Source organism: Aethalodelphis obliquidens, unplaced genomic scaffold, assembly GCF_003676395.1.
Source record: "Aethalodelphis obliquidens isolate GAN/ISIS:26980383/991018 unplaced genomic scaffold, ASM367639v1 scaffold45, whole genome shotgun sequence".
NCBI classification, from domain to species: Eukaryota; Metazoa; Chordata; class Mammalia; order Artiodactyla; family Delphinidae; genus Aethalodelphis; species Aethalodelphis obliquidens.
In genome coordinates, this window is record NW_020837989.1 from 9252232 (window position 1) to 9275798 (window position 23567).

General features: G+C 46.5%; 1 protein-coding gene and 1 long non-coding RNA gene across 9 annotated transcripts in view; one reads left to right on the forward strand and one right to left on the reverse strand.

Annotated features, from left to right (window-relative positions):
• Nucleotides 1-16286, forward strand: part of LOC113606881 (uncharacterized) — a 132211-nt gene extending 115925 nt beyond the window's left edge. The window contains exons 12-14 of one of the 4 annotated variants that reach the window (XR_003427744.1): nucleotides 4076-4222; nucleotides 14697-14768; nucleotides 15304-16286. This is a non-coding gene — a long non-coding RNA (uncharacterized LOC113606881). Of the gene's footprint in view, nucleotides 1-4075; nucleotides 4223-14696 lie in introns of all 4 variants that reach the window. The other 3 variants (XR_003427745.1, XR_003427747.1, XR_003427746.1) reach the window with 3 other exon arrangements.
• ABLIM3 (actin binding LIM protein family member 3) overlaps nucleotides 1-23567 on the reverse strand; it is a 143363-nt gene that overhangs the window by 9102 nt on the left and 110694 nt on the right. Inside the window, exons 12-20 of one of the 5 annotated variants that reach the window (XM_027081638.1) lie at nucleotides 23458-23487; nucleotides 22828-22957; nucleotides 22050-22148; nucleotides 20848-20895; nucleotides 18430-18564; nucleotides 16801-16862; nucleotides 2976-3123; nucleotides 1707-1736; nucleotides 1091-1149 (exon numbers count right to left, since the gene is read on the reverse strand). In XM_027081638.1, coding sequence (XP_026937439.1) covers nucleotides 1091-1149; nucleotides 1707-1736; nucleotides 2976-3123; nucleotides 16801-16862; nucleotides 18430-18564; nucleotides 20848-20895; nucleotides 22050-22148; nucleotides 22828-22957; nucleotides 23458-23487 — 741 coding nt within the window. The remainder of the gene's footprint in view (nucleotides 1-1090; nucleotides 1150-1706; nucleotides 1737-2975; nucleotides 3124-16800; nucleotides 16863-18429; nucleotides 18565-20847; nucleotides 20896-22049; nucleotides 22149-22827; nucleotides 22958-23457; nucleotides 23488-23567) is intronic. The other 4 variants (XM_027081634.1, XM_027081635.1, XM_027081636.1 and 1 more) reach the window with 4 other exon arrangements.

Here is a 23567-nt window from a genome sequence, read left to right on the forward strand (position 1 = left end):
CCATGGCCGCTGAGCCTGCGCGTCCAGAGCCTGTGCTCCGCAACAGGAGAGGCCACGACAGTAAGAGGCCCGTGTACCGCAAAAAAAAAAAAAAAAAATCTGAGTTGGATGGTGCAGCACACCTCCCGGAACCCTTCTGAGTCCTTACCAGCACACAGGGCCCTAATGACATCTCCGTCTGGCTTCATCTCCACGCTCACTCCATCCCAGCCACACATCCTCCCCACCCAGGGACTCTGACACTGCTTCCCTCTATTAGGGTGGCTCTTGCTGGTCTTGGAGAGGTGAGGTCCCTCCCTGCACTCAGGCCTTTGTTTAAATTCACTCTCTGACCTTCTCTCTCTTTGCCTCCTTGCTTTGTCTTCCATCTGAGCACTTATGACTGCTGACTTCAAGTCGCACATGCACTTATTGGTTGTCTGTCTCCCCAGCTAGAATGTGAGCTCCACAGGAGCAGCGAATTTATTCACTGCAGGACTTCCAGCACTCAGAACAGTGCCTGACACTTAGTAGGTGCTCAGTAAATAAATGTCTATCTTAGTGTCCTTCCCCTTTCCCCCATCACTTGTCTATTCACAGAGCCTCTCCTTTTGCCAACAAGACATATTTTTCATCCCCTTTTTAGTCCTTAAACCACCTCACAGCTTCCATGAAGGTTTTACGCCGCAGGACATCTGAGAGCTCAGAAGGCTCCAAGCCACAATGGGTGAGTGGAACCCAGCAGTCAGGTGTGGGCTGTCGGGGGCAGCTGGCCCAGGCTCGAATCCTGGCTCAGCACTTACTAGGAATGAGAGCTCAAGCAGGTCACTGAGCCCCTCTGTGCCTCCATCTTCATCCACAAAATAGAGTTATTAAAAATAGTAACTACCTTGCAGGGTTATAATGAGTGAGTGCTTGTAAAGTGCTCAGCATGGAGTAATTGTGCCAGAGATACTAGGTGCTCCCAGCCCCTCTCACAGGGGGCTCTTTTGTTAATGCACCTCTAGCCCCAAGGCCTCTGTCCAGGTTTCACCCGTAAGTCATCACTCCTGAGCTAACACAGGAATTGTGAACCTCTTGGGGATAATGTCCCTGGAACAGCCTCTCTTACCCTGTGTAGCCCGTTTCTTCTGTAGGCAGGCAGGGAGGCAGATTTGGAGATGAGGGGGTCTGAAAAGAAGGAGCCAAGACAATTACCAGGGGCCCCAAGCCAGGGTTTCCTCTCCCTGAGGTCATCTGGCTACAAATGGCCAATGTTACTTGTGGGAAGGGGGACAGACAGGGACCACCAGCTCCTTCCACTTCTCTCCAGGCTTACAACTAACAGTCTTAGGGGTACCTCACCCTGGCAGAATTCTAGGCCAACCCCAAGTACCCACCCACAGAGTCTTCTGGTGTTAACCTGCACACATCTATCCTCCTATGATGGACCCATGTGTCCTGGAATTGGGGTCGAGCTGGAACTCAGACAGGCAGGCTCCCACGTGGGTGGAAGAGGTGTGTGCTCTTTCTTTCTCTCTGGGAGCTGTTGGGCATGGCAACACTGGTTCCAGGACCAAAGATTAAGACCCACTATCTGACAAACACATGGGGTGGACTATTTCAGATGGGGACTGTGCTGGGACATCCACGTTGTACGGTCATCACAACTAAGGGGGACCTGCCACTGACTCAGCTCTGGCCCTCACAGAACATGATGGGCTGAAGGAAGGGCAGGCAGAACATACCGCTGTCAGCCAGGTAGTGGGACCGAGGGGCTGCAAGAGAGGGAAGCCAGAGATCAGCGTTCATGGAGACAGACAGAAATGGCTCCCATACCTGGGCCACCCTGGCCGGCGGGGAGGAGAGCCCTCCTTCAGTACCTCCTTTCCCACTGGTCAGTTTCTAACTGTTGCACCTGCACCCGATCCTCCCTCCCCCACCCAGCTTGTAGCCCAGCACCTGGCACAGTGCAGGTGCTCTGCGATATTTGTTGCACAAATGCCATTGAATGGAGCTGAATTTTGAGCAGCACTAGTGCAGTGTACAGAGCCAGGGGTTGAAAACAGTGCCTCTCAGTGGTGAAACAGGGAAACAGCCCATCAGTTCATCCTGGCTTGGCCATTAATAGATACCCAATTTCAGATAAGTAAATCATGCTTTGTTTTCTTATCTGTAAAATGGGAGGGATAGTGTCTCCTTTATAGGGTTATTGTGAAGAATATAGGACACAATATAGTAAGGTGCTTAGCACAGTGCCTGACAGATAAAAACCCTCAATAAAACTGGCTTTATCATCATCACCACCACCACCACTGTCATCTTTGAGCTCACCTAGAATCAAGGTGCAGTACAGCAAAGAGGGAAAAGCTTATGGCCTTGAAGTCACTCTATGCTGGGCCTGATCCTGGCTCAGTCACTTACTGGCTTTCTGACCTTGGGCAAGAGGGTTAACCTCAGGTCTCTCATCTATAAAGTGGGTGATAATAATCCCTCTACATTGTGGGTCTTTGTGAGGACCAAGGGTGATAATGTATCTATAAATGCCCAGCACACAGGATTGCAATAAATGGTACCTTTTATTATCCATCAAGTATTGACCTGAGATAGGATTTCCTGGCAGGACTGAATCCCACAGGGGTAAGTAAGAGAGGAGGCAGGAAGAGGATGTGTGAGTCCAGGAACAGGGAGGAGCTTACAGTGAAAGACTCTCAGGGCAAAGTGCTTGAACCAAGCCTCTGCTTGTATACCTCCAGTGATGGGAGGCTTGCTACCTCAAGAGGCATCCTGTTTTATCTTCAGACTATTAGAAGAGTTTTTTCTTTACATGGAAACTGATTGGAAGTCATGGCTTCAGATGACCCAAAGAAGCAGAAGTGACTGCTCAGGACGGAGCATGGTCTTATTTAGTCTGTATTCTAGACCCTGGTGAGGCCATAGAAGGTTAGATTCACTAATGGAAGAACTGATGGGGAAGAGAGTGCCCCCACCCCGGCAGGTTACAGGGCAGTGCTTACAGCCATTTAGGGACATATCATAGCCAGCTGTGTGCAGGGCCTCTCGGCTGCTGGTGGAGCTCCGGGGTGGGGTCCAGGGATCCGCGTAGGAACTGGACCGGGCCTTCATCTCTTCCTTCAGAATTAGTCGGCCAATTCCACTCTGGAGCTGGGGGTGGGGGAGGAACAAGATGAAGTTAGAAGGAAGCAAAGAACACTGAGATGGAACAGGCTTAGGAAAGGCTGAGGGACCAGATTCTCTATAGTGAACCTCTGGCACTTTTTGCCTTTTCAGTGTCTCTCTTTCCTTGCAGCACCCATATTTTCCTTTGTGGGACTTCATTTCTCTTCCACAAGTAGTCCTGTGGTCAGGGTGGGGCTCTGGTGGTACGTACCAGAGCCCATATACAATATGTGGGCTTTTGTGTGTGTGGCTTCTTTCACTAAGCATAATGTTGTCAAGGTTCATACACATTGTAGCATGTATTAGTGCTTCATTCCCTTTTATAGCTGAATAATAGTCTGTCATATGGATACGCCACATTTTGTTTATTCGTTTGTGAGTTGATGGACATTTGGGCTGCTTCCGTCTTTCGGCTCTTGTGAGTAGTACTGCTAGGAACCTGTGTGTACATGTATTCGTTTGAGTACCAGTTTTCAGTTCTTCTGGGTATATACCTAGGAGTGGAACTGATGGGTCTGTGAACAGAGAACGTCACCTAACATGGGTCAGTAAACAAAGGATGTTGCAGCCATCCAGCCATCAACCTCTGCAGCCACCACCAACAGTGTACCCTGAGAGGATTCAGAATGGAGTAAAGCAGGATACTGGGCCTAGAGAGTTAAGGTGCATATCACAGGAATGATTTCAGTGCATCTTCCCACACACAGAAAAGGGCTAAATTCATTAACGTGAGATGTCTGTTTTTTTCTTTAATTAGAATCTTTTGACGGACGTTTGACTATCTGCTTTGTTTTGTTTTGTTTTTGCAAAAATTCCTTTATATCCTGGTTCCTCCCTTACCTCTTCAGAACTGTCCCTCAGAGCTACCTCAGAGGCTGTCTCCCGGGCTTAGGTCCTTAGTATGTCTGCTGAATAAAACATAATTCTCAACTTTTAGGTTATGCAGTCAACAGTTTTGACAGCTACAAAGGGACCCAGAGCAGACTTTTCTCCTTTGCCTGAACTCTCCAAGGATCCAGAGCCTAGGTACCAGCAGAGGATTCTTGGGCCCATCTGCCACCTCAGAGAGTCCGGATGAATTTGGGTGAGTCTCTCCTGGTTCTCAGATCTCCTGTTATTGGCTGATGATCCTAAGTTTTATTCAGTGATGTTAAACTCCTCACTGGAAGAGTAGTAGGTTATCCTTGAAACTTAGTTTCAAGAAGAGGTACCTGGGTTATGCTCAGTTGAAAGACACTGAGTAAGGTTGGACTGGTAATTAGGTGGAAGACTGGCCTGTCGTTTTTCCTTGAATTGGCTACTTTAATAGAGTTTGTCAAAATGAAAGTGAAGGTATCTCATGAGAGCTTTCAGCTCAGAAGGAACATCACCTCCTGGCTGGCAACAGCTTCCTCAGGCTGTTCAGTGTCCCTGAACACAAACTTGTGGGAGCGGTAGAGGCAAGTCCTCATACTGTGCAGCTGTCCCTAAAGGGAAACCCACTTTTTCAATTAAACACTTGCCTGCCAGGGACATGCGTAAGAGCCGGCCACTCCATAATCCGAGTACCCATGGTGGTTGTAGGCTACTGAAGGGAGAAACCAAGACTCATAAAAGGGCTAAAATGAATCTAGGGTAAAATCTAGAGGAGTTAAGCTCACAACAGCACATTGGCTCACCACACGATCATCACTAGCGATTTTATCTCCACAAACTGGCTCTGGAATGGGGAACAAAGCTTTCAAAACAAAAAGAAAAAGGAACGACAGATTGCCAGCTTCTAACTAATACCCCAGCCAGACATATATGTACAACACGTATACTTACAAGTACTTACTTAATTGGGAATTAAAGGAAATCTCGCCCTGAAAATGACTAAGATGTGGCTCTTCTATTGCATACGCAGTTAAGTTAGAGAAAGCCTGCTTGATAAAACATCTATTCAGAATTCTGACCTTAAAGAAACAAAAGCCCTTCTAGGGGGAACTTGCATTTCTCTCCCTGTGTCTTTGAGATGTACATGTTCTACCCGATTTTCTTAGGCATTTTGTGTGTATGTATGTGTATATGTCTGTTTCTGTGTTTTGAGTACTTGGTCTTTGCCACCTGGAAGGTACACATATGGTATACAATTTGGCAGCCAACCGAATAGACTGGGATTCTGAGCAGTCTTTTGTCTGACTGTGCCAACTCTCAGGGGCTTTTGCCCTCTTAACCTTCCTTGCATCGGCCTGTGCAATGAAGCCCTTTACTTTCTTAGGCTATTTTGGGGAGTAAACTTTCTAGATTTTGTGAAGGCTACATCTTCATACTCTGTTGTGGGGACTTCTCTGGTGTCTTACTGGTTTGCATCAATAAGGTACATCTTATTAATGGCCACATGATGGATCCTTTATATTGGAGAAAATTCTAAATTGGTAAATTTTAAAAGAGCTGTGTTACTGGTACTTATAAGAAAAAAACTTAGAAGGTGGAAAATGCTAATAAAAACATTAGGATAATTCATGTTAATTAGGTTGATTAACAGGGAAGTAAACTGAAGAGAAAGTTTAGAGACTTCTTCCCAAAAAGGTGGAAATTTTAAAGGGACTTATCCCAAAAGGATAAAGAAATCTTTAGATGATTATTTAAAAATGGGATAAATAAAATGGATGTTAATGGGATTAAAACAAAGGTTTGATAGAACATCACGTAAGGCTGGATGGAACAAAGGGGCCCTCTATAGGTCCCCAACATTAAAGGGCCCCAAACAAGTCCACTCTATTTACCCCACTTAAAAAATATATATATTTAGGGACTTCCCTGGTGGTCCAGTGCGTAAGACTCCGTGTTCCCAATGCAGGGGGCCCAGGTTCGATCCCTGGTTGGGGAACTAGATCCCACATGCATGCCACAACTAAGAGTCCGTGTGCTGCAACTAAGAAGCCCACATGCCACAACTAAAACCCAGTGCAGGCAAAATAAATAAATAAATATTTTTAAATATACATATATATTTAAATGGCTGGAAGTAAATTACACTGAGATACCTGGCCAAAAATTACTTGGGGCAACAGTTAGGCCGATTAATCAAGTAAAAGATTGACAAAAGGGCCTGAGTCCCTTGGCTCAACCGCTCACTGGGGACCCCAGAGCCTTTTATTAAAAATAGATAAAAGAGTCAGAGGATAAAAAGAAAGGAAAGCTTCTAGGACTCCTTGAAAGACCAAGGCTTGATGATTGGGTCCTAATGGAAGATAAAAGTAATGGTATAAAAGTTGATAGAATTGAGATGAAAGTTTATAAAAATTGGTATACCTAAACGGGCTTTATATAAGATGGTTATTTCTCTTTTGTTTAATTATATTGTGTGATATACATGTTTCACTGGGGAATGCTTCATAAGACAGGGCGTATGAATCTGCCCCTCAGGAAATATTATTAAACATACAAAAGGAAACCAGTAGGGTTACCTGAGCCTGTATAATATAATGTAAAAACTGGGAGCAATATTCAGGGGCTAATAAAAATAATAATAGAGATTTTGCTCTGGGTCTCACCTGTGCACTCAGAAAAAGGACCTTTGTTGAATGCCTTATGCAAGCTTTTGAAAGCGTGATAAATTAAACCCTAAAATTCTAGAACATAGAACTCTTGAATTTTGGCTAAGTCAGAAATCTTCTCACTGATATAAAAAAGCAAATTAAACAAAGTACAGTTGGGCAAATCAATCTTTTAATATCATTTAGGCAGCAGACCAGTTTTTTTGAGAATTAAAAGCAACTGTCTTTGTTTTGCAAATCTCTGCAAATAAGAAATGTAAATACAGCCCACATTGATCTGAGACTGAGCCTAATTAGCTCAATCAGGTAAAACCTGAAACCAAGGAGGAGAAAAAAAAAGCAAAAAAGTCCTTTTAAACTCAAACTGCTGGAAAGGCTCCCTCACCCCAAATCTAATTCATAGCCTCCTTAAGGGTTTATCAAGGATAAATACAAATCTTAAAAGTCTTTTCCGCAAATAGCAAAGCCTTAGTCATCTGAGCAAGCAAATTTAACTTATTCCAACTGTTATTTATAAACTAGTAAGTTTATACTGTAATACCTGATTCATAACTAAGTTTTTAAGGTGAAGCTGTGAGATCTCTAGTTAGGTCTGTTTATATGTCTGTGTACATATTATACATATGAGATGTCTCTACCTCCGGAAAATACTGTTAAAATTAAATTTATAAAAGAGTTCCATTTAATTGACTTAAAAGTAAGTGCTTACAAATTAAATACTTCTAAACATAAAAGAAACTGGCCAGAATGAATTTCAGGTTCATGTATCTAGGAAATATTCAATATTAAATTAATATCTGGTATTAAAGCTAGCATCAGCTTGCTGGTTTAATCAGTCAATACAGACATATTTTACTTGGTACACCTTCAGTGTACCAAGGTTCACTGAAGGTTAATAAGTTCATGTTATTTCTGTTGCAGAGTTTGTCAGCAAAAAAATTAACTTGGTATGATGGTATTTTCATAAATTATAAAGGAAAATAAGAGTTTTCAGGTGAACCCTTTAGGAATAATTATGCTTTGGGTATATTGATTTAAAACAGTTTGTCCAGATTTTTGGTAACTTAAAACTTTAGAGTTTTTCCTATTTATTTTTAATTTTTATTTTATATTGGAGTATAGGTGATTTACAATGTTGTGTTAGTTTCAAGTATACAGCTAAATGATTCAGTTATACCTATACATATATCTGTTCTTTTTCAGATTCTTTTCCCGAGAGGTTATTATAGAATATTGAGTAGATTCCCTGTGCTATACAGTAGGTAGTTGTTGATTATCTGTTTTATATATAATACTGTGTATATGTTAATCCCAAACTCCTCATTTATCCCTCCCCCCCCGCCACCACGTTTCCCCTTTGGTAACCTAAGTTTATTTTGAACGGCTGTGAGTCTGTTTCTCTTTGGTAAATAAGTTCATTTGTATCATTTTTTTGGGTTCCACATATAAGTGATATCATACGATATTTGTATTTCTCTGTCTGACTTACTTCACTTAGTATGATAATCTCTAGGTCCATCCATGTTGCTGCAAATGGCATTATTACATTTTTTTATGGCTAATATTCCATTGTAGATATGTACCACATCTTCTTTATCCATTCCTCTGTAGATGGACATTTAGGTTGCTTCCATGTCTTGGGTATTGTAAATAGTGCTGCAATGAAGATTGGGGTGCATGTATCTTTTCGAATTATGGTTTTCTCTGTATATATACCCAGGTGTGGGACTGCTGGATCATATGGTAGTTCTATTTTTAGTTTTTTAAGGAACCTCCATACCGTTCTCCATAACACTTGTACCAATTTACATTCCCACCAACAGTGTACGAGGGTTCCCTTTTCTCCACATCCTCTCCAGCATTTATTGTTTGTAGACTTTTTTTTTTTTTTTGCGGTACGCAGGCCTCTCACTGCTGTGGCCTCTCCCGTTGCGGAGCATAGGCTCCGGATGCGCAGGCTCAGCGGCCATGGCTCACGGGCCCAGCTGCTCCGCGGCATGTGGGATCTTCCCGGACCAGGGCACGAACCCGTATCCCCTGCATTGGCAGGCGGACTCTCAACCACTGCGCCACCAGCGAAGCCCTGTTTGTAGACTTTTTGATGATGGCCATTCTGACTGGTGTGAGGTGATGCCTCATGGTGGTTTTGATTTGCATTTCTCTGATAATTAGTGATGTTGAGCATCTTTTCATGTGCTTTTTGGCCATCTGTATGTCTTCTTTGGAGAAATGTATATTTAGATCTTCTGCCCATATTTTGATTGCATTGTTTGTTTTTTTGATATAGAACTGCATGAGCTGTTTGTATATTTTGGAGATTAATCCCTTGTCAGCCACTTGATTTGCAAATATTTTCTTCCATTGTGTGGGTTGTCTTTTCATTTTGTTTATGGTTTCCTTTGCTGTGCAAAAGCTTTTAAGTTTAATTAGGTTCCACTTGTTTATTTTTGTTTTCATGTTCATTACTCCACGTGTTTGTGTTTTTTACAGGATTTTTTCCTGTAACTGATTTCTAGTCTCATAGTGTTGTAGTCAGAAAAGATGCTTGATATGATTTCAGTTTTCTTAAATTTACTGAGGCTTGATTTCTGGCCCAGGATATGATCTATACTGGAGAATGTTCCATGTGCACTTGAGAAGAATGTATACTCTGCTGCTTTTGGATGGAATGTTCTATAAATATCAGTTAAGTCCATCTGGTCTAGTGTGTCATTTAAGGCTGTGTTTCCTTACTGATTTTCTGTCTGGATGAGCTGTCCATTGATGTAAGTGGAGTGTTAAAATCCCTCACTATTATTTTGTTACTGTCAATTTCTCCTTTTATGCCTGTTAGCATTTGCCTTATATATTGAAGTGCTCCTATGTTGGGTGCATATATATTTTGTTATTATATCTTCCTCTTGGATTGATTCATTGATCATTATGTGGCATACTTCTTTGTCTCTTACAGCAGTCTTTATTTTAAAGTCTGTGTTGTCTGAGTTTCACGACTTCAGCTCTCTTTTGATTTCTATTTGCATGGAATACCTTTTTCCATCCCCTCACTTTCAGTCTATATGTGTCCTGAGGTCTGAAGTGGGTCTCTTGTAGACGTATATATGTGGGTCTTGTTTTTGTATCAGTTCAGCCAGCCTATGTCTTTTGGCTGGAGCATTTAATCCATTTACATTTAAGGTAACTATCGATATGTATGCTCTTACTGCCATTTTGTTAATTGTTTTGGGTATTTTTTTTTAACATCCTTATTGGAGTATAATTTTTTTACAACCGTGTGTTAGTTTCTGCTTTATACCAAAGTGAATCAGCTATACATATACATATATCCCCATATCTCCTCCCTCTTGCGTTTGCCTCCCACCCTCCCTTTCCCACCCCTCTAGGTGGTCACAAAGCACTGAGCTGATCTATCTGTGCTATGTGGCTGCTTTTGGGTTTGTTTTCGTAGGTCTTTTTTCTTCCCTTCCTCTTTTGTTCTCTTTTGTGATTTGATGACTCTCTTTAGTGTTGTGTTTGGATTCCTTTTCATTTTTTATTTGTATATCTATTGTAGATTTTTGGTTTGCAGCTCCCATGAGGTTTTGATGTAGCAGTCTATATACATATACAAGATTTTTTAAGTGGCTGGTCTCTTAATTTGAAATGAATTTCCAATATCCTGCAGTTGTACTCTCCTCAAGATTGCTGGTTTTGATATCATATTTGTGTGTAGCTGATTTCCTACCTTTAGTGTATGTTTGCCTTTATCGGTGAGTTTTCCCATTCATAAGTTGCTTGTTTCTAGTTGTGGCCTCTTCTTTTCTGCCTAGAGAAGTTCCTTTAGCATTTGTTTTAAAGCTGGTTTCATGGTGCTGAATTCTCTTAGCTTTTGCTTCTCTGTAAAGCTTTTGATTTCTCCATCGAATCTGAATGGGAGCCTTGCTGGGTAGAGTAATCTTGGTTATAGGTTTTCCCCTTTCATCACTTTAAATATATCATGCCACTCCCTTCTGGCCTGCAGAGTTTCTGCTGAAAAATCAGCTGTTAACCTTATGGGGATTCCCTTGTATGTTATTTGTTGCTTTTCCCTTGTTGTTTTTTCTATTTTCTCTTTGTCTTTAACTTTTGTCAGTTTGATTAATATGTGTCTCGGCGTGTTCCTCCTTGAGTTTATCCTGTATGGGACTCTCTACATTTCCTGGACTTCATTGAGTGTTTCCTTCCCCATGTTAGGGAAGTCTTCAGTGATGATCTCTTCCAATATTTTCTCAGGCACTCTCTCTCTCTCTTCCCCTCTGGGACCCCTATAATGTGAATGTTTGTGCATTTAATGTTGTCCCAGAGGTGTCTGAGACTATCCTCATTTCTTTTCATTCTTTTTTCTTTATTCTGTTCCACAGCAATGACTTCCACCACTCTCTCTTCCACTTATTCATTCTTCTGCCTTGTTTATTCTGCTTCTGATTCCTTCTTGTATGTTTTTCATTTCAGTTATTGTATTGTTCATCTCTGTTTCTTTGTTCTTTAGATCTTCTAGCTCTTTTTTAAACATTTCTTGTATTCTCAGTCTGTGCCTCCATTCTTTTTCCGAGATATTGGATCATCTTTACTATCATTACTCTGAATTCTTTTTCAGGTAGATTGCCTATCTCCACTTCACTTTGTTCTTCTGGGTTTTTATCTTGTTCCTTCGTCTGGAACATATTTCTCTGCCATCTCATTTTCTTCTAAATTTCTGTGTTTGTGGTCTCCTTTCCACACGCTGCAGGAATGTATTTCCTCTTGCTTCTGGTGTCTGCCCCCTGGCGGGTGAGGTTGGTCCAGGGGCTTGTGCAGGCTTCCTGGTGGGAGGAACTGGTGCCTGCCCACTGGTGGGTGGATCTGGGTCTTGTCTCTCTGGTGGGCAGGGCCATGTCAAGGCGTATGTTTAGAGGTGGCTGTGAGCTCAGTACAGCTTTAGGCAGCCTGTCTGTTGATTGGTGGGGCTGTGTCCCCCGCCCTGCTTGTTGTTGTTTAGCCTGAGGTGTTCCAGGACTGGAGCCTACAGGCTGCTGGGTGGGGCCAGGTCTCGGTGCCAAAATTGTGCCCTCCCTGAGAACTCATGCCAATCAGTATTCCCTGGGGCCTTTGCCGCCAGTGTCCCTGCCCCCACAGTGAGCCACAGCTGACCTCCACCTTCCCTGGAGACCCTCCAAGATCCACAAGTAGGTCTAGTCCAGGCTCCTGTGGAGTCACTGCTTTGTGCTGGGTCCCTCCAAGAGTGGAATCTACTTCCCCTTGTCCGTGGAGCTCCTGCACTCAAGAACTGCTGGCCTTCAAAGCCAAATGCTCTGGGGGCTCCTCCTCCCAATGCCAGACCCTCAGGGTGGGGACCCTGACGTTGGGCTCAGAACTCTCACTCCTGTGGGAGAACCTCTGCAATACAATTATTTTCCAGTCTGTAGATCACCCACCCGGCAGGCATGGGATTTGATTATATCGCAAAAACGCCCCTCCTACCATCTCATTGTGGCCTCTTCTTTCTCTTTGGGTGTAAAATACCTTTTTTGGTAGGTTCCATTCTTTTTTGTCAATGGTTGTTCAGCAGTTAGTTGTGATTTTGGTGTTTTTGTGAGAGGAGGTGAGCTCAAGTCCCTCTACTCCACCATCTTGTCCGGAATTGAGATGCTTTTAGTTTGGATGCTTTCTGCCTCTTTCCTTAGTGTGTGCTGGCCATTATTCCTTTCAAATGGTGTGTGGATGTGTGGCAGCCTGTGCACACTCCTGGTATGGCAGGAGCAGCAATTGGCACCTACTTGTGGGTCTCCCAGCAGCGGCAGTGGCCCATGTGCCCCCAGGCCAGTAGGGGCAGAGATTGTTGTCTGCTCCTGTGTCTCTTAGCAGCAGTGATGGCCCACGCACTCCCGGGACAGCAGGGACCATGACTGGTGCCTGCTCGCTGCCTGTGCGTACTCTCTGGATGGTGGGGGTGGGACTGGCGCCTGCTCCCGGATCTCTTAGTAGCAGTGGTGGCCCGCACACTCCCAGGACAGCAGGGACAGTGACTGGAGCTTGCTCATGGCCTGTGCGTGCTCCCCAGACATTGGGTGCAGTGATTAGTACCTGCTCGTGGGTCTCCTAATGGTGGCAGTGGCCCACGCACTCTCGATAGCAGGGACAGTGCTTGGTGGCTGCTCGCGGGTCTTGTATTTGCGGTGGTGGCCTGCGCACTCCTGCAACAGCGGGGACAGCACTTGGCACCTGCTCACGGCTCTCTTATCGATGGTGGCTGCCCGTGCCTGCCTCTGGAGCCACGATGGCAGTGGTGGCTCGCGCCCGCCCCTGGAGCTCACGTAGGTGGTGTCCTGTTGCCTGAGAACGTGCGCACAGGGAAAGAAGCTCCTATGGTGGTCCCACCCCTCTCTTTGCATGGCCCCCAACAATGGTACCTTGCCTCCATAGCGGTCCCAGGCTTCTTCCAAATGCACCCTCAGTTGCCACACTCCACCCTCTTCAGGCTGTCTCCACATAGCCAATCCTGGTCCTCTCCCTGGGTCTGACCTCCAAAGCCCAGCCCCTGCCCATGCGGGTGGATGAGGGTCTCAGGCTGGGGAGCACAGGGCGGCAGTACTGACCATCTGTGCAGGTCACTGTCCGTTTTGCCTTACACAGACTGGTTGCTGCACTCTCCTCCGAGGCTCTGAAGCTCCCCCTCTGTCCAGGCTGATCCCCCCACAGGTGAGGGAACCTCCCAGGGTGTGGGAACCTTTCCTCTTTCACAGCTCCCTCCCTGGGGCGCAGGTCCTGTCCTGATTCCTTTCTGTCTTTCTTTTTCTTTTTGTCTTATCTGGTTATGTGGAGGTTTTCTTGCCCTTTCAGAAGTCTGAGGCCAGTGTTTAGATTTTCTGTGCAAATTGTTCCACTTGTAGATGTATTTTTGATGTATCTGTGGGAAGAGGTGAGCTCCATGTCCTGTTCCTCTGCCACCCTGATTCCTCAGCCCTTGCTAAATTAATTTAAGTAATGGGAATCCACTGGCTATCCAGGTCACTTCAAATAAGATAAAATACGCAAACATTATTTGCTAAACAGGTCTATATTTACCTACTTTTGTCTCCTTACAAGAAGGAAACTAAAGATGTTTGGGTTTACTAGACACAACTCTTGTACCACATTGAGGAAAGAAATTATGCTATGAGAAGATGTATGTTTTTAGAGGTTAAGTGATATGCCAATCAGGAATGCTGGTATGACAGACAGTTCACAATTACTTGCTACTTGTCAGTTTTCACTAGAGATTAACATTTTTAAGGGTTAAAATTATAATATGTAATTAAAGCTACTAAAGATAATAAGGGAAACATTTCAGTATGCAAGGAAAGTAGGGTGTGTTTTTTTCAGCAAAAGAAGGTATGAAGAATGGAAGTGCATTTTGTTAAGTGGAAAGAATGATTTTGTCCTAGAGCTGGTTGTTTCTGGATGGAAAAATAAGGGACAGAGTAACAGGAACAGAGAAAGTTGTGGAAGGTTCGTAAAAAGGGAGCCCTGAAAAGGAGTTTTGTACATGGTCAGGCTGGGATTGGATTAAATTTAATTAGGTAAGTGGATATTACTATTAAAAGCAGGCTGGCGAAAGACTGGATTTGGTTCCTCTGTTAAGAGAACAAAGTTATCTTGAAATACTGCTTTTGAAAACAGATTTTGTAAGTCATCTTTGTTTTTGAAATCTTTTTTTTTTTTTTTTTCTCGGTATGCGGGCCTCTCACTGTTGTGGCCTCTCCTGTTGCAGAGCACAGGCTCCGGACGCGCAGGCTCAGCGGCCGTGGCTCACGGGCCTAGCCGCTCCGCGGCATGTGGGATCTTCCCAGACCGGGGCACGAACCTGTGTCCCCTGCATCGGCAGGCGGACTCTCAACCACTGCACCACCAGGGAAGCCCGAAATCTTTTGTCACTTTAAGTGAATAAGTATTGTTTCACAGTGACCTATGATCCTATTTGACCAAGTGTTTTGAAACCTTTTTGATATTTTTGACAAAACTTCCCAAATAACAAATTCTAACTGAAGTTCTTTTGACTTCCAGATAACTCTGGGATGCTTCAAAGAAACCCTGCAACATCTCAGAGAGAAACGTTAAGCTAGTTAGGCTAATTTGGTATGTTAAATTACTTGAGAAGCACTGTCAAGCGATTGGAGATAAACCTTCTTAGGCTATATGGTATGGGTAAATGTCATTAATACAAATATTCCAAAATTTATACGGAATTCCTAAAAATCTGGTATGTCCTGGTATAAGGTTATCAGTCATAATTCTAGGTGTTATCTTAGGATGTTGTATGTCACAGAAATATCCAAGTTTCTTGTCAATTACATTATAATCAATCAGATCTTTAACCATGCCATTTTAAGTCTTCTTGTTTATACACAATCATTGTTTTACTCTGATGCTTTTATATATGAAGATCTTAGTGAAGATTCATAAAAAGCACTTTTGATAAATACAAGTTTTTGATAACTTTTAGATCTTACTCCTGAACTGGGTAAGAAATTTTAAAAGACTAATGGACAACCTGACAACTTCATCTAGATGAACAGGAATTAATTACATGGACTGAATGAATTGATGAACATGACTTATAATTTTATGACTTTTTTCTGAAATATACTGGTTTTTAATCTCTGTTTTCCAGAAAACCTTTCCTCTTACGCTAACTATGACCTTCAACAAGTTGATAAAGTATACCTTTGTAAACGAAGATGAAACATTTATCTTTTTCTCTCTACCTGATCCCTCCAGAATTTGGCTTCTCCAGTTGGCTCCCCTGTGGACTTGATGGCTTATTTTGACCAGATTACAACTAGTTATACTGTTAAACTGTTACACTGTTTTAGTTTGTTCTCGGCATTTTCAAATTACTTATGCCTTGTGCCTCTCTCTGCTGCACTATCAGTTTATTAATGTTACTAACTGTATTACTTATGTCCTGTCTGTTTTATGAGATTGTTATCTCTTACATTACCAAAGTGTAACCAAGCCTCCAGCAAAATTAATGACGTCTCGAGTTAGTTGATCATGTACATAACTCTACATAGAATAATTGTAGTAGTGCAATTCCAGATCTGGGAAGAAGCAACGAGGGAAAACATTTCCTGGATCACAACAGACTAATAAGACAGGTGATCCAGAGAATTTTAGATGATCAACAGGGTCTAATCCACAACAAATCAGCACATTGAGTGGCCCAGCAACAGAATCTTCGCGTGATCAAGGGATGAGCCTTCCTAGCCCTGAGGGACAAAATTGGTCATGAAATGCCTCCCAAATACTGGTTGAATTTATGGCCAAGAGGAAGCACTGTGAGCAAAGACTGTCACCTGCCGTATCAGTAAACAAGCCATGAAGCCATCAACCTCTGCAGCCACCACCAATGGTGCAGCCTGAGGGGATTCAGAATGGAGAAAAACAGGATACTGGCCCTAGACAGTTAAGGTGCATATTAAAGGAATGATTTCAATGAGCCAAGGGCCTTGCATCTTCCCATACATAGAAAAGCACTAAATTCATTAACTGTAGATGTCTGTTTTTTCATTAATTAGCAGCAATCTTGTGATGTTCGACTTCCTGATTTTATTTTTGCAAAAACTCCTACATATTCCTGGCTCCTCCCTTACCTCTTTGGAACACTCTCTCAGAGCTATCTGAGAGGCTGTCTCCTGGGCTGAGGTCCTCAGTATGTCTGCTGAATAAAACATAGTTCTCAACTTCTGGGTTGTGTGGTTTGTTATTTTCCGTCGACAGTTTCTATGGTAGTTCTATGTGGTAACTTTTTGCGGGACCACAAACTCTTTCTCAGCAGCTGCACCACCTTCCATCCCCAGCAGTGATGCACAAGTCACTGGCATCCACTGACCACAACGTGAGAAGAACCTGCTTGAGCATGAGGCCAATGCAGAGGCAATCCAGCGTAAGAGCAGAGAGAGAGAATTTCCCTGTGGCAATTTGTTTAGCAGCTGGATCAAGTTGTACCTGCAGCTAATCCTACCAGTTGACTTTCCAGTTTTGCCAAGTTTTGCATTTCTCTTTTCTATCACGAGTGAGTTTGGATTTGGTTTCTGTCCCTCACAAATGAAAAACTCCTCAGTAACATACCATCTAAGTATCTCATTCAGTGGTGTGGCCTGCTTACCTTGTGCATGCTGCGGTCAAAATCGTCCTCCTCTCCAGACGAGAACCTTCTGGCCCGGGGCACTGCCAAAAGACAGCTAGGATCAGCTCCCGCCCATGCTCCCCACTCAGCCTGCTCAGGCGAGAGGGCATAGGGGGGCAGTGCAGCCTTGACAGGTGGGGGGCCTCTTGGCTCCACCACTTTCTAGCTGAGTGACCCCGCACAAGTGCACTTTGGTGAACTGCCTCCACCATGGGTCTCCCTATACTGAGATGGCCAGCATCCCTTCCCATTCTTGGGCTGGAAAGTGCAGGTGAAGCTGACTGCCCAGACAGATCTCATAAACCTCAACGTTGGGACTTTTCCTGCCGCTGGTAGGAGAAAAAGCCCTCTTTCTGCCAAGGATGGGAGGTAATCTGGACCTGCCAGAACTCGTCTTCCCATGATAAGGGCAGAATCAGCCTGAGACTGGAGCCACCCAACCCACAGGACAGGTCAAGTCCTGATGATGTTCATCTACCTCTAGATCCAGCTATGCCTCAAAAACTTTCGGTCACATGACCCATAAAATCGCTGTTTTGGCTTAAGGCTTTTGGAGGTGGTTTTTCTTTTTTTTTGTTTCTTTGTGTGTGTGTGTGTGTGTGATTGAAATAGTCTCATCTAAGATTCCCCTCTCCCCCCTCATGCCTGTTGGGTCTGGTCTCTCTTGCCTGTGCAGCCTCTGAACACTATCTCCCATGGGCACTGATGACTGTCCACCTTGGGTTATAGTTGTGCTTGTGCCTTAGCCCTTTTCTAAGTGGAGAATTCTTTGAGGGCGGCACAGGGTCATCTCTGAGCTCCCATGAAGCTTCGTTCAAAATGGACATTCATTACTAAAGGTATGTGTTGAATCAAAGTGGCACGTGCTGACAACTCCTCCACATACTTAAAAGAAACAGCCTGGGATGTCTGGTTAGGTGGGATGGCACCTTGAGGACCATTAGGACCCCTTGCCAGGGTGCCCGTGAGAGACTTCCATCTCCCAACATCCTCTCTCTTCCGTTCTCCAAACCATTTGCCACCTACAGCCTAAGTGGTCTCTTAAAAACACAAATCTGATCATGTCACCACTTTAAACAACTTCCTTCTATTTTGGATAAAGACCAAAATGCTGACCTCAACCCACAAGGCCCTGTGGGATCTGGCCTCTCACCCCCCCCCCCCCCTCCCTCTCTGAGCTCAAGGTTGAGCTGACAGCCATTCCTTTGCTCCAGTGGAGCCTACCCTCCCATCTTGGGTCTTTGCAGGTGCATTTCAACACTCTGCTGGCTTACCTGCTCCTCACCCTTCCTGTGGTAGCTGAGGCTCTGCATCTGAGCAGCTTTTGTCATCTTCCAGACTGGACAGCATGCCCCTACCATCAGCGCTTCTGCCTCCTGTACCTCACCTCCCTCTTCAGTTGGGGCCGATGTCTCATACACAAGGGCAAGGACCTGATCTGGTTTGCTTCCTAGTATCTCCCTAGGGCCCATGGCTGCCCTTAGTACTTGTTTGCTGAATGAATAAATGAACTATCGTGTGAAGGAGTGGGCAACTGTCTGTGCTGGCCCTGTGTCCCTGGCACAGGTGATGGGGCTCTGGTCCTGGCTCCCCTATGAGGGGTGATACCTTTGGGGGACCCGTGGTAGGTCCAGTACTCAGACTCCGCAGCATAGTAGGGGTCTGGCGAGTAGGCTGGACTGTACTTGGAGGCCTGACTGATGTCTTCACTTGTTTTGCTCTTGGTTGCTGTTGACAGATCACCTGCAAAGGACCCAAAGAGAGAGCTTCAGGGAGGCAGTATTTCCTAGAAGAGTGTCCTGGACATACTCTCCCTTGTCTCAGCCAGGCTCCAGCCCTGGGGAGTGAGGCCACGTCCAGGCCAGGGTCTGGGACACGGAGCATCGGAGCTGGAAAAGCACTGAGGCCAAGCCTCTCATTTTACGGTTGGGAATCTGAACACCTGAGAGGGGAAGGGTCTTGCTCAGACCACATAGCAAGTTAGACCAGAACTGGATCAGACCCCAGCTCAGGGCTCCTTCTACCAATTCCACAGACTCTCCTAAGTGAACACTAAGGCCGTGGCTCCTTTAAGTAAGATTAGACAGGTCCCAGGTGAGTCCTTCCTCACCCTCTAGAAGCCAGCCTTGTGGATTCGAGCCACATCTTGGGTGGGATCGCCAAGCAGGGCCTGCTGCATGTTGAGTCAGGTCACCTTTCTCCTCATACTGAAATGACACATCCTGCTTGGGGGAGACTAGATGGCCTGAGGGAAGGAGCACTGGCCAGGGAGTCAGCAACGCTGGGTTCTGGTTCCAGTTCTGCCACTTACTTAACTCAGCTGTAGCACTGGGCAAATCGTGCTCCTCTCCACCTCAGTTTCCTTGTCTGTATCAGAACTGGTCTGCTGGCTGAGGTGTCATCCAGCTCTAAGCTTCCCCCTGAAGTCCACAACATGGGGGTGACCATCAAACCCACTGTAGGCACAAAACCTTCCAAGGCAATGACTGTCACGCCCAAGACTGGTGAGAAATTGACTAGGTCAGAGAGAGGGCTGGGGAAAGGAGATGGGGCCGCTGATCATTTCTCAGGAGGGAGAAGCTACAGGGACAAGCCCTAGGCTCCGTGGAGCCAGAGCAGCAGAGGGTCCTGGGATGGCTCTCAGCCAGCCAGCAGCACTTGCTCCCAAAGCTTGCAAATCCTCTTTGATGTGGGTCCTGTGCAGCCCCTCCCACTCCAGCCGTTTCATCCACCCTCTTATCTGCACAATCTACCTCTAGCCCAGACTCCTCCTGAACCTGCTTTGGTGCTGCCCCTCAGGCCCACCCACAAAATCCCACACAGTCCTGAGGGGCTGGGGACCTGGGGGCCTTTTCTGGATGTAAATTTAAACTACCTTTGTCAGGGTTGGTGCCTTTCTGTGACCACTGGAGTACATGGCGTGTCCTCCGCAGCCACAGGTAGATGTGCACTGCTCAGGACTCACCTGGACCCCAGCCCAGTCCGCTCTGAAGTCGAGGATGTTTATCTAAATTGTCAGATCGTAAGCACCCAGAGCCACTGTTTATACTCGTACCACCTCCTACATCATCCCGGTGAGTTTAGATCCCAGTACAGGGCTGCTTCTGCCTGTCTCCATGCTCGTCCAATTCTGTGTTCCCCCTGTGATCCCACAGGCACCCATAGGTACCTAAGGGTGATACAGGGTGGCAGCTGCACCTCTGCATCCTCAGAGGAAGGGGAGTGCTCATTCAACTGAGTGCTTTTGCAAGAACGAACAGGTCTCAGTGGTGGCTCCCACAGGGAGCACAGGTAGGAACTGTGAATGGAACTGGTTACAGGGCAGATTCGTAGGGCAAACTCTTAGTATTTCTAATTAAGGAAGTCTAGGGCAGGGGAGGGGGCCAAGGTATCCGTTTTTTAAATAAATCTCTTGGGTGCAGTTGGCCCACAGACAGTTCTGTAAGAAACACTATATGGATGAATGAATGAAGGCGCCCTCAGCTCCTTTCTCATCCGTATCCCCTCTCCAGGCCTCCGTCTACTCTCAGGACATGGTGACTGAGAACAGTTTAGAGCAGTGGTTCCCAAGCTGGGCTGGACATTAGAATCACCTGGAGAAACTAACAAATACAAAATTTGGATTTGTTAAGTCTGGGGTGGGCCCAGGAATCTGTGTGCATTCCACATGATTCTAACGAACGTCCAAGTTTGAGTACCAGCACCTTGGAGTGTCATTCTCCCAGGGCTACATGCATTTGACAAGGGTTTCTCTGACCATGGGCTTTAGGATAGCAGACAGCAGGGCAAGGGGGGTAGTGAGGAGATGGTGGGAAAGGATGTAGGGGATACAAGGCCTTCCTTGCCGTTTTGAAATGACACGAACCCCCTCCCCAAGGCCACCTTGAGTGACTGGGGGGCAGCCGACAAGAAGGACCGAGTTGCAGCCTTGTCTGTGTCCCTCTGGTGGCCCTACAGAGCCATCTGCACAGATGATTAACTGCCCCTCCCCCTGCCTGGCCAAGCCCTCTCTGCCCCCGACCATACCATGCCGTTTGTAGATCGGGGGTTTCCGGTAGATGTTACTTTCTCCAGCTGCCAGTCAGACCAGGAAGGGATAGTGGGGAGGAGAGAGAAAGACAGGAGAAAAGGAGACAGCCAGTTGGTCAGTGGGTCCCAGAAGAGAGAGGTGGTTAGCAACTTCTCCCAAGGCTCCCCCATCTTTCCCCCAGTGGACTTCCTCTTCCAAAGGTGAGCTTCCAACCTCATCCCATCAGGTTCCAAGAAAGGTGAGGGGAAAGGAATGGATGGATTCAAATCGGGCTGAGGCAGGGGCTTGGGGCTTGGATGGTGGGCATGAAGGCATAAGGCAGGCGCGTGCTCAGCAAGACCCCATGCAGGAAGGTGCCCACCCAGCAGCCATGCCTCATTCCACGTGGGCGTCCCCAGAACCCCACAGCCACAGTTAGCACTCTCACCCCCTCCTCCCCAGTAGGCTGGATGGGACCTTTCTGGGGCAACCTCATGCTCACCACCTCCAGCCATGCTGGCCAGCTGCAGGCTCAGTGTTTCAGGGCCTTTGGACTTGCTGTTCCCTCTGCCCAGGATGTTTTTCCCTAGGGTCTCTTTTGGCTTCATTGTCACCTCCTCCAAGAAGCCCTCCCTGACCACCTCACATAGCCCAGCCTCCCCCATGCCATCACTCTATTGCAGTGCCCTGTTTTATTATGTTTAGCACCTATATCTCCTGAAATTATCCTTTTACTTATTTGTTTACTCATTTATTAGCTCTCTCCCCACATTAGAACTTAAACACCCTGAAGGATCTGGGCTGGTTTGAGCACAGTTGCACTTTCAGGACCCAGAACAGTGCCTGGCTGTCCAGAAGGAACAACATAGGCTCAAGGAAGCTAAGTAGCTGGTCTGAGGTCACAAGCTTATAAGCAGCAGAATCAAGGATTCAATCCCAAAAGCCCATGACCTTCAGCACAGTTACTGCCATGTCCCATCACAGCCCTTGGACATTCAAGGCACTTCCCTGGGCTGCTTCCTGGTGGTCCTAATCAAGGCTGGTTCTGTCTAGGGAGTGGGCTAAGGCCAGTGGGTGTGTCGGAGCTGGAGGCCAGTTAGTGCGGGTGACTGGTTAGGGAGGGTCCCCAGCACCCAGTTTCTCCTCGGTGCCGGTGTAGGGCGCCCAGCGACCCCACAGAGCATGCACCCATGCCAGGAATTCCGGGCTGGCAGCCTACCTGGGATGTGAAAGTGCTTGGGAGCCTGGTAAGAGGTCGGAGTGGAGGACCTCACATCTAACTGGCTATGGTATGGAGAGCTCCGGCCACTCTCGGGCCCTGGAGCACGCAGGCAGTGGTCCCCAGAGAGAGCAGAGGCACAGAGAAAACAGGCATTAATGCAGTGGCGGTGGTTACGGCAGCAGTGAGGTGATGACAGCAGGGATGGGGGCTGTGCTCTCATGCACCGGGTCTGCAGAAACAGGCTTGACCCTGTTGTCTTGCTTCACCCCAAAGTCAGATGTTGTGGGTTGTAAGAGTCAATAGCACTGAGCTTCAGGAAGGCATCCTTGCTCCTCTTAGCTCCCCACCTGGGCCCCTCCCTTAATTGCTCTGCCTGCTTCATCCCTAACCTCAGGGTGGCCCTCAGGTGAAGGCCAGGACACTTCCCCATTTCTGATCCTCTGGTTCTGCCTTCTGGATGGGACAGGACAAAGGATGAGGATGGAGACGTTTTCTACCAGCCAGGATGGCTGGGCTTCCTGCCACTCCCCTCCCCGCAGCAGCACGCCACCCACCTTCTTGCTGCATCTCAGTACCACGTACCCTTCTTCTTCCCCTGCCAGTGGCATCTGCAGGGACTCAGTGAGGCCTGGGTGGCCACGGGCCTCCAGAGGACCAAGTTGTAATGGAGATAACCCAGGGAAGCCCCATGCTGTCTCAGCAGCTGGGGACATCTGGGCACTGTGTTGTCACCCCTGGCTCTTCCTGTCCCTTTGGGAGCTTCCCCCTTCCTTACCGGAGCGGTAATAGTGATGAGGAGAGCGGGAGAAGGTGGGGGACATGCCCTGCCGGCTGTAGGTGGGGGAGTCGATGTATCCTGGGCTGGAGGCCCGTCTCTGCCGGAGGTCCAGGTTCTCATAGATGTCCTGGGGGAGGAAGCAGGGCCATAAGCAAGATCTGCAATTAGGGGGGCCTATAGCCCAAGGGTCCAGCAGTCAGGTGGGGAAGTGACATGGAATCTGGGATCCCAGGGGCTGAAGCACCATTTTGCCCTTCTGAATACAGAGACCCCCTCCCTGGGTTACATGCACAGCCTGAGGAAGGCTGCAGAGACTTTCCAGGGCCTTCACCCATCACTCACATGCCCTTGAATGGAACCCGTGGGTCAGGACCCTGGAATCCTGGCCAAGGATCACAGAAGCATCAGGGAGGCCATCTCTGGGTAGAAAGGTTCGCTCCCAGCCATCTCTACCCTTTAAGCCACTGCCACTTCCTCCAGGTCATGCTTCTAAGTCTCCCTGTCTTTGCTTGCATTGGGGGAGCACCTTCAGGGGCTTCAGTGGGTGGGGGGTGGAAATTGGGGGTCTGCTTGGTCAGCATAAAGGACACAACTATAGAAAAGTTCTCCTGGAACCAGTTTAATTACCTGGGAGTAGGGAGATAAGGTCCCCAGCGACTTGGAAGCGAAGTTTGAAGGCAGCCATGGAAGGAGTGAAAGGAGAGAGGAGGGCAAGAGGGAGGGACAGAGAGTGGTTA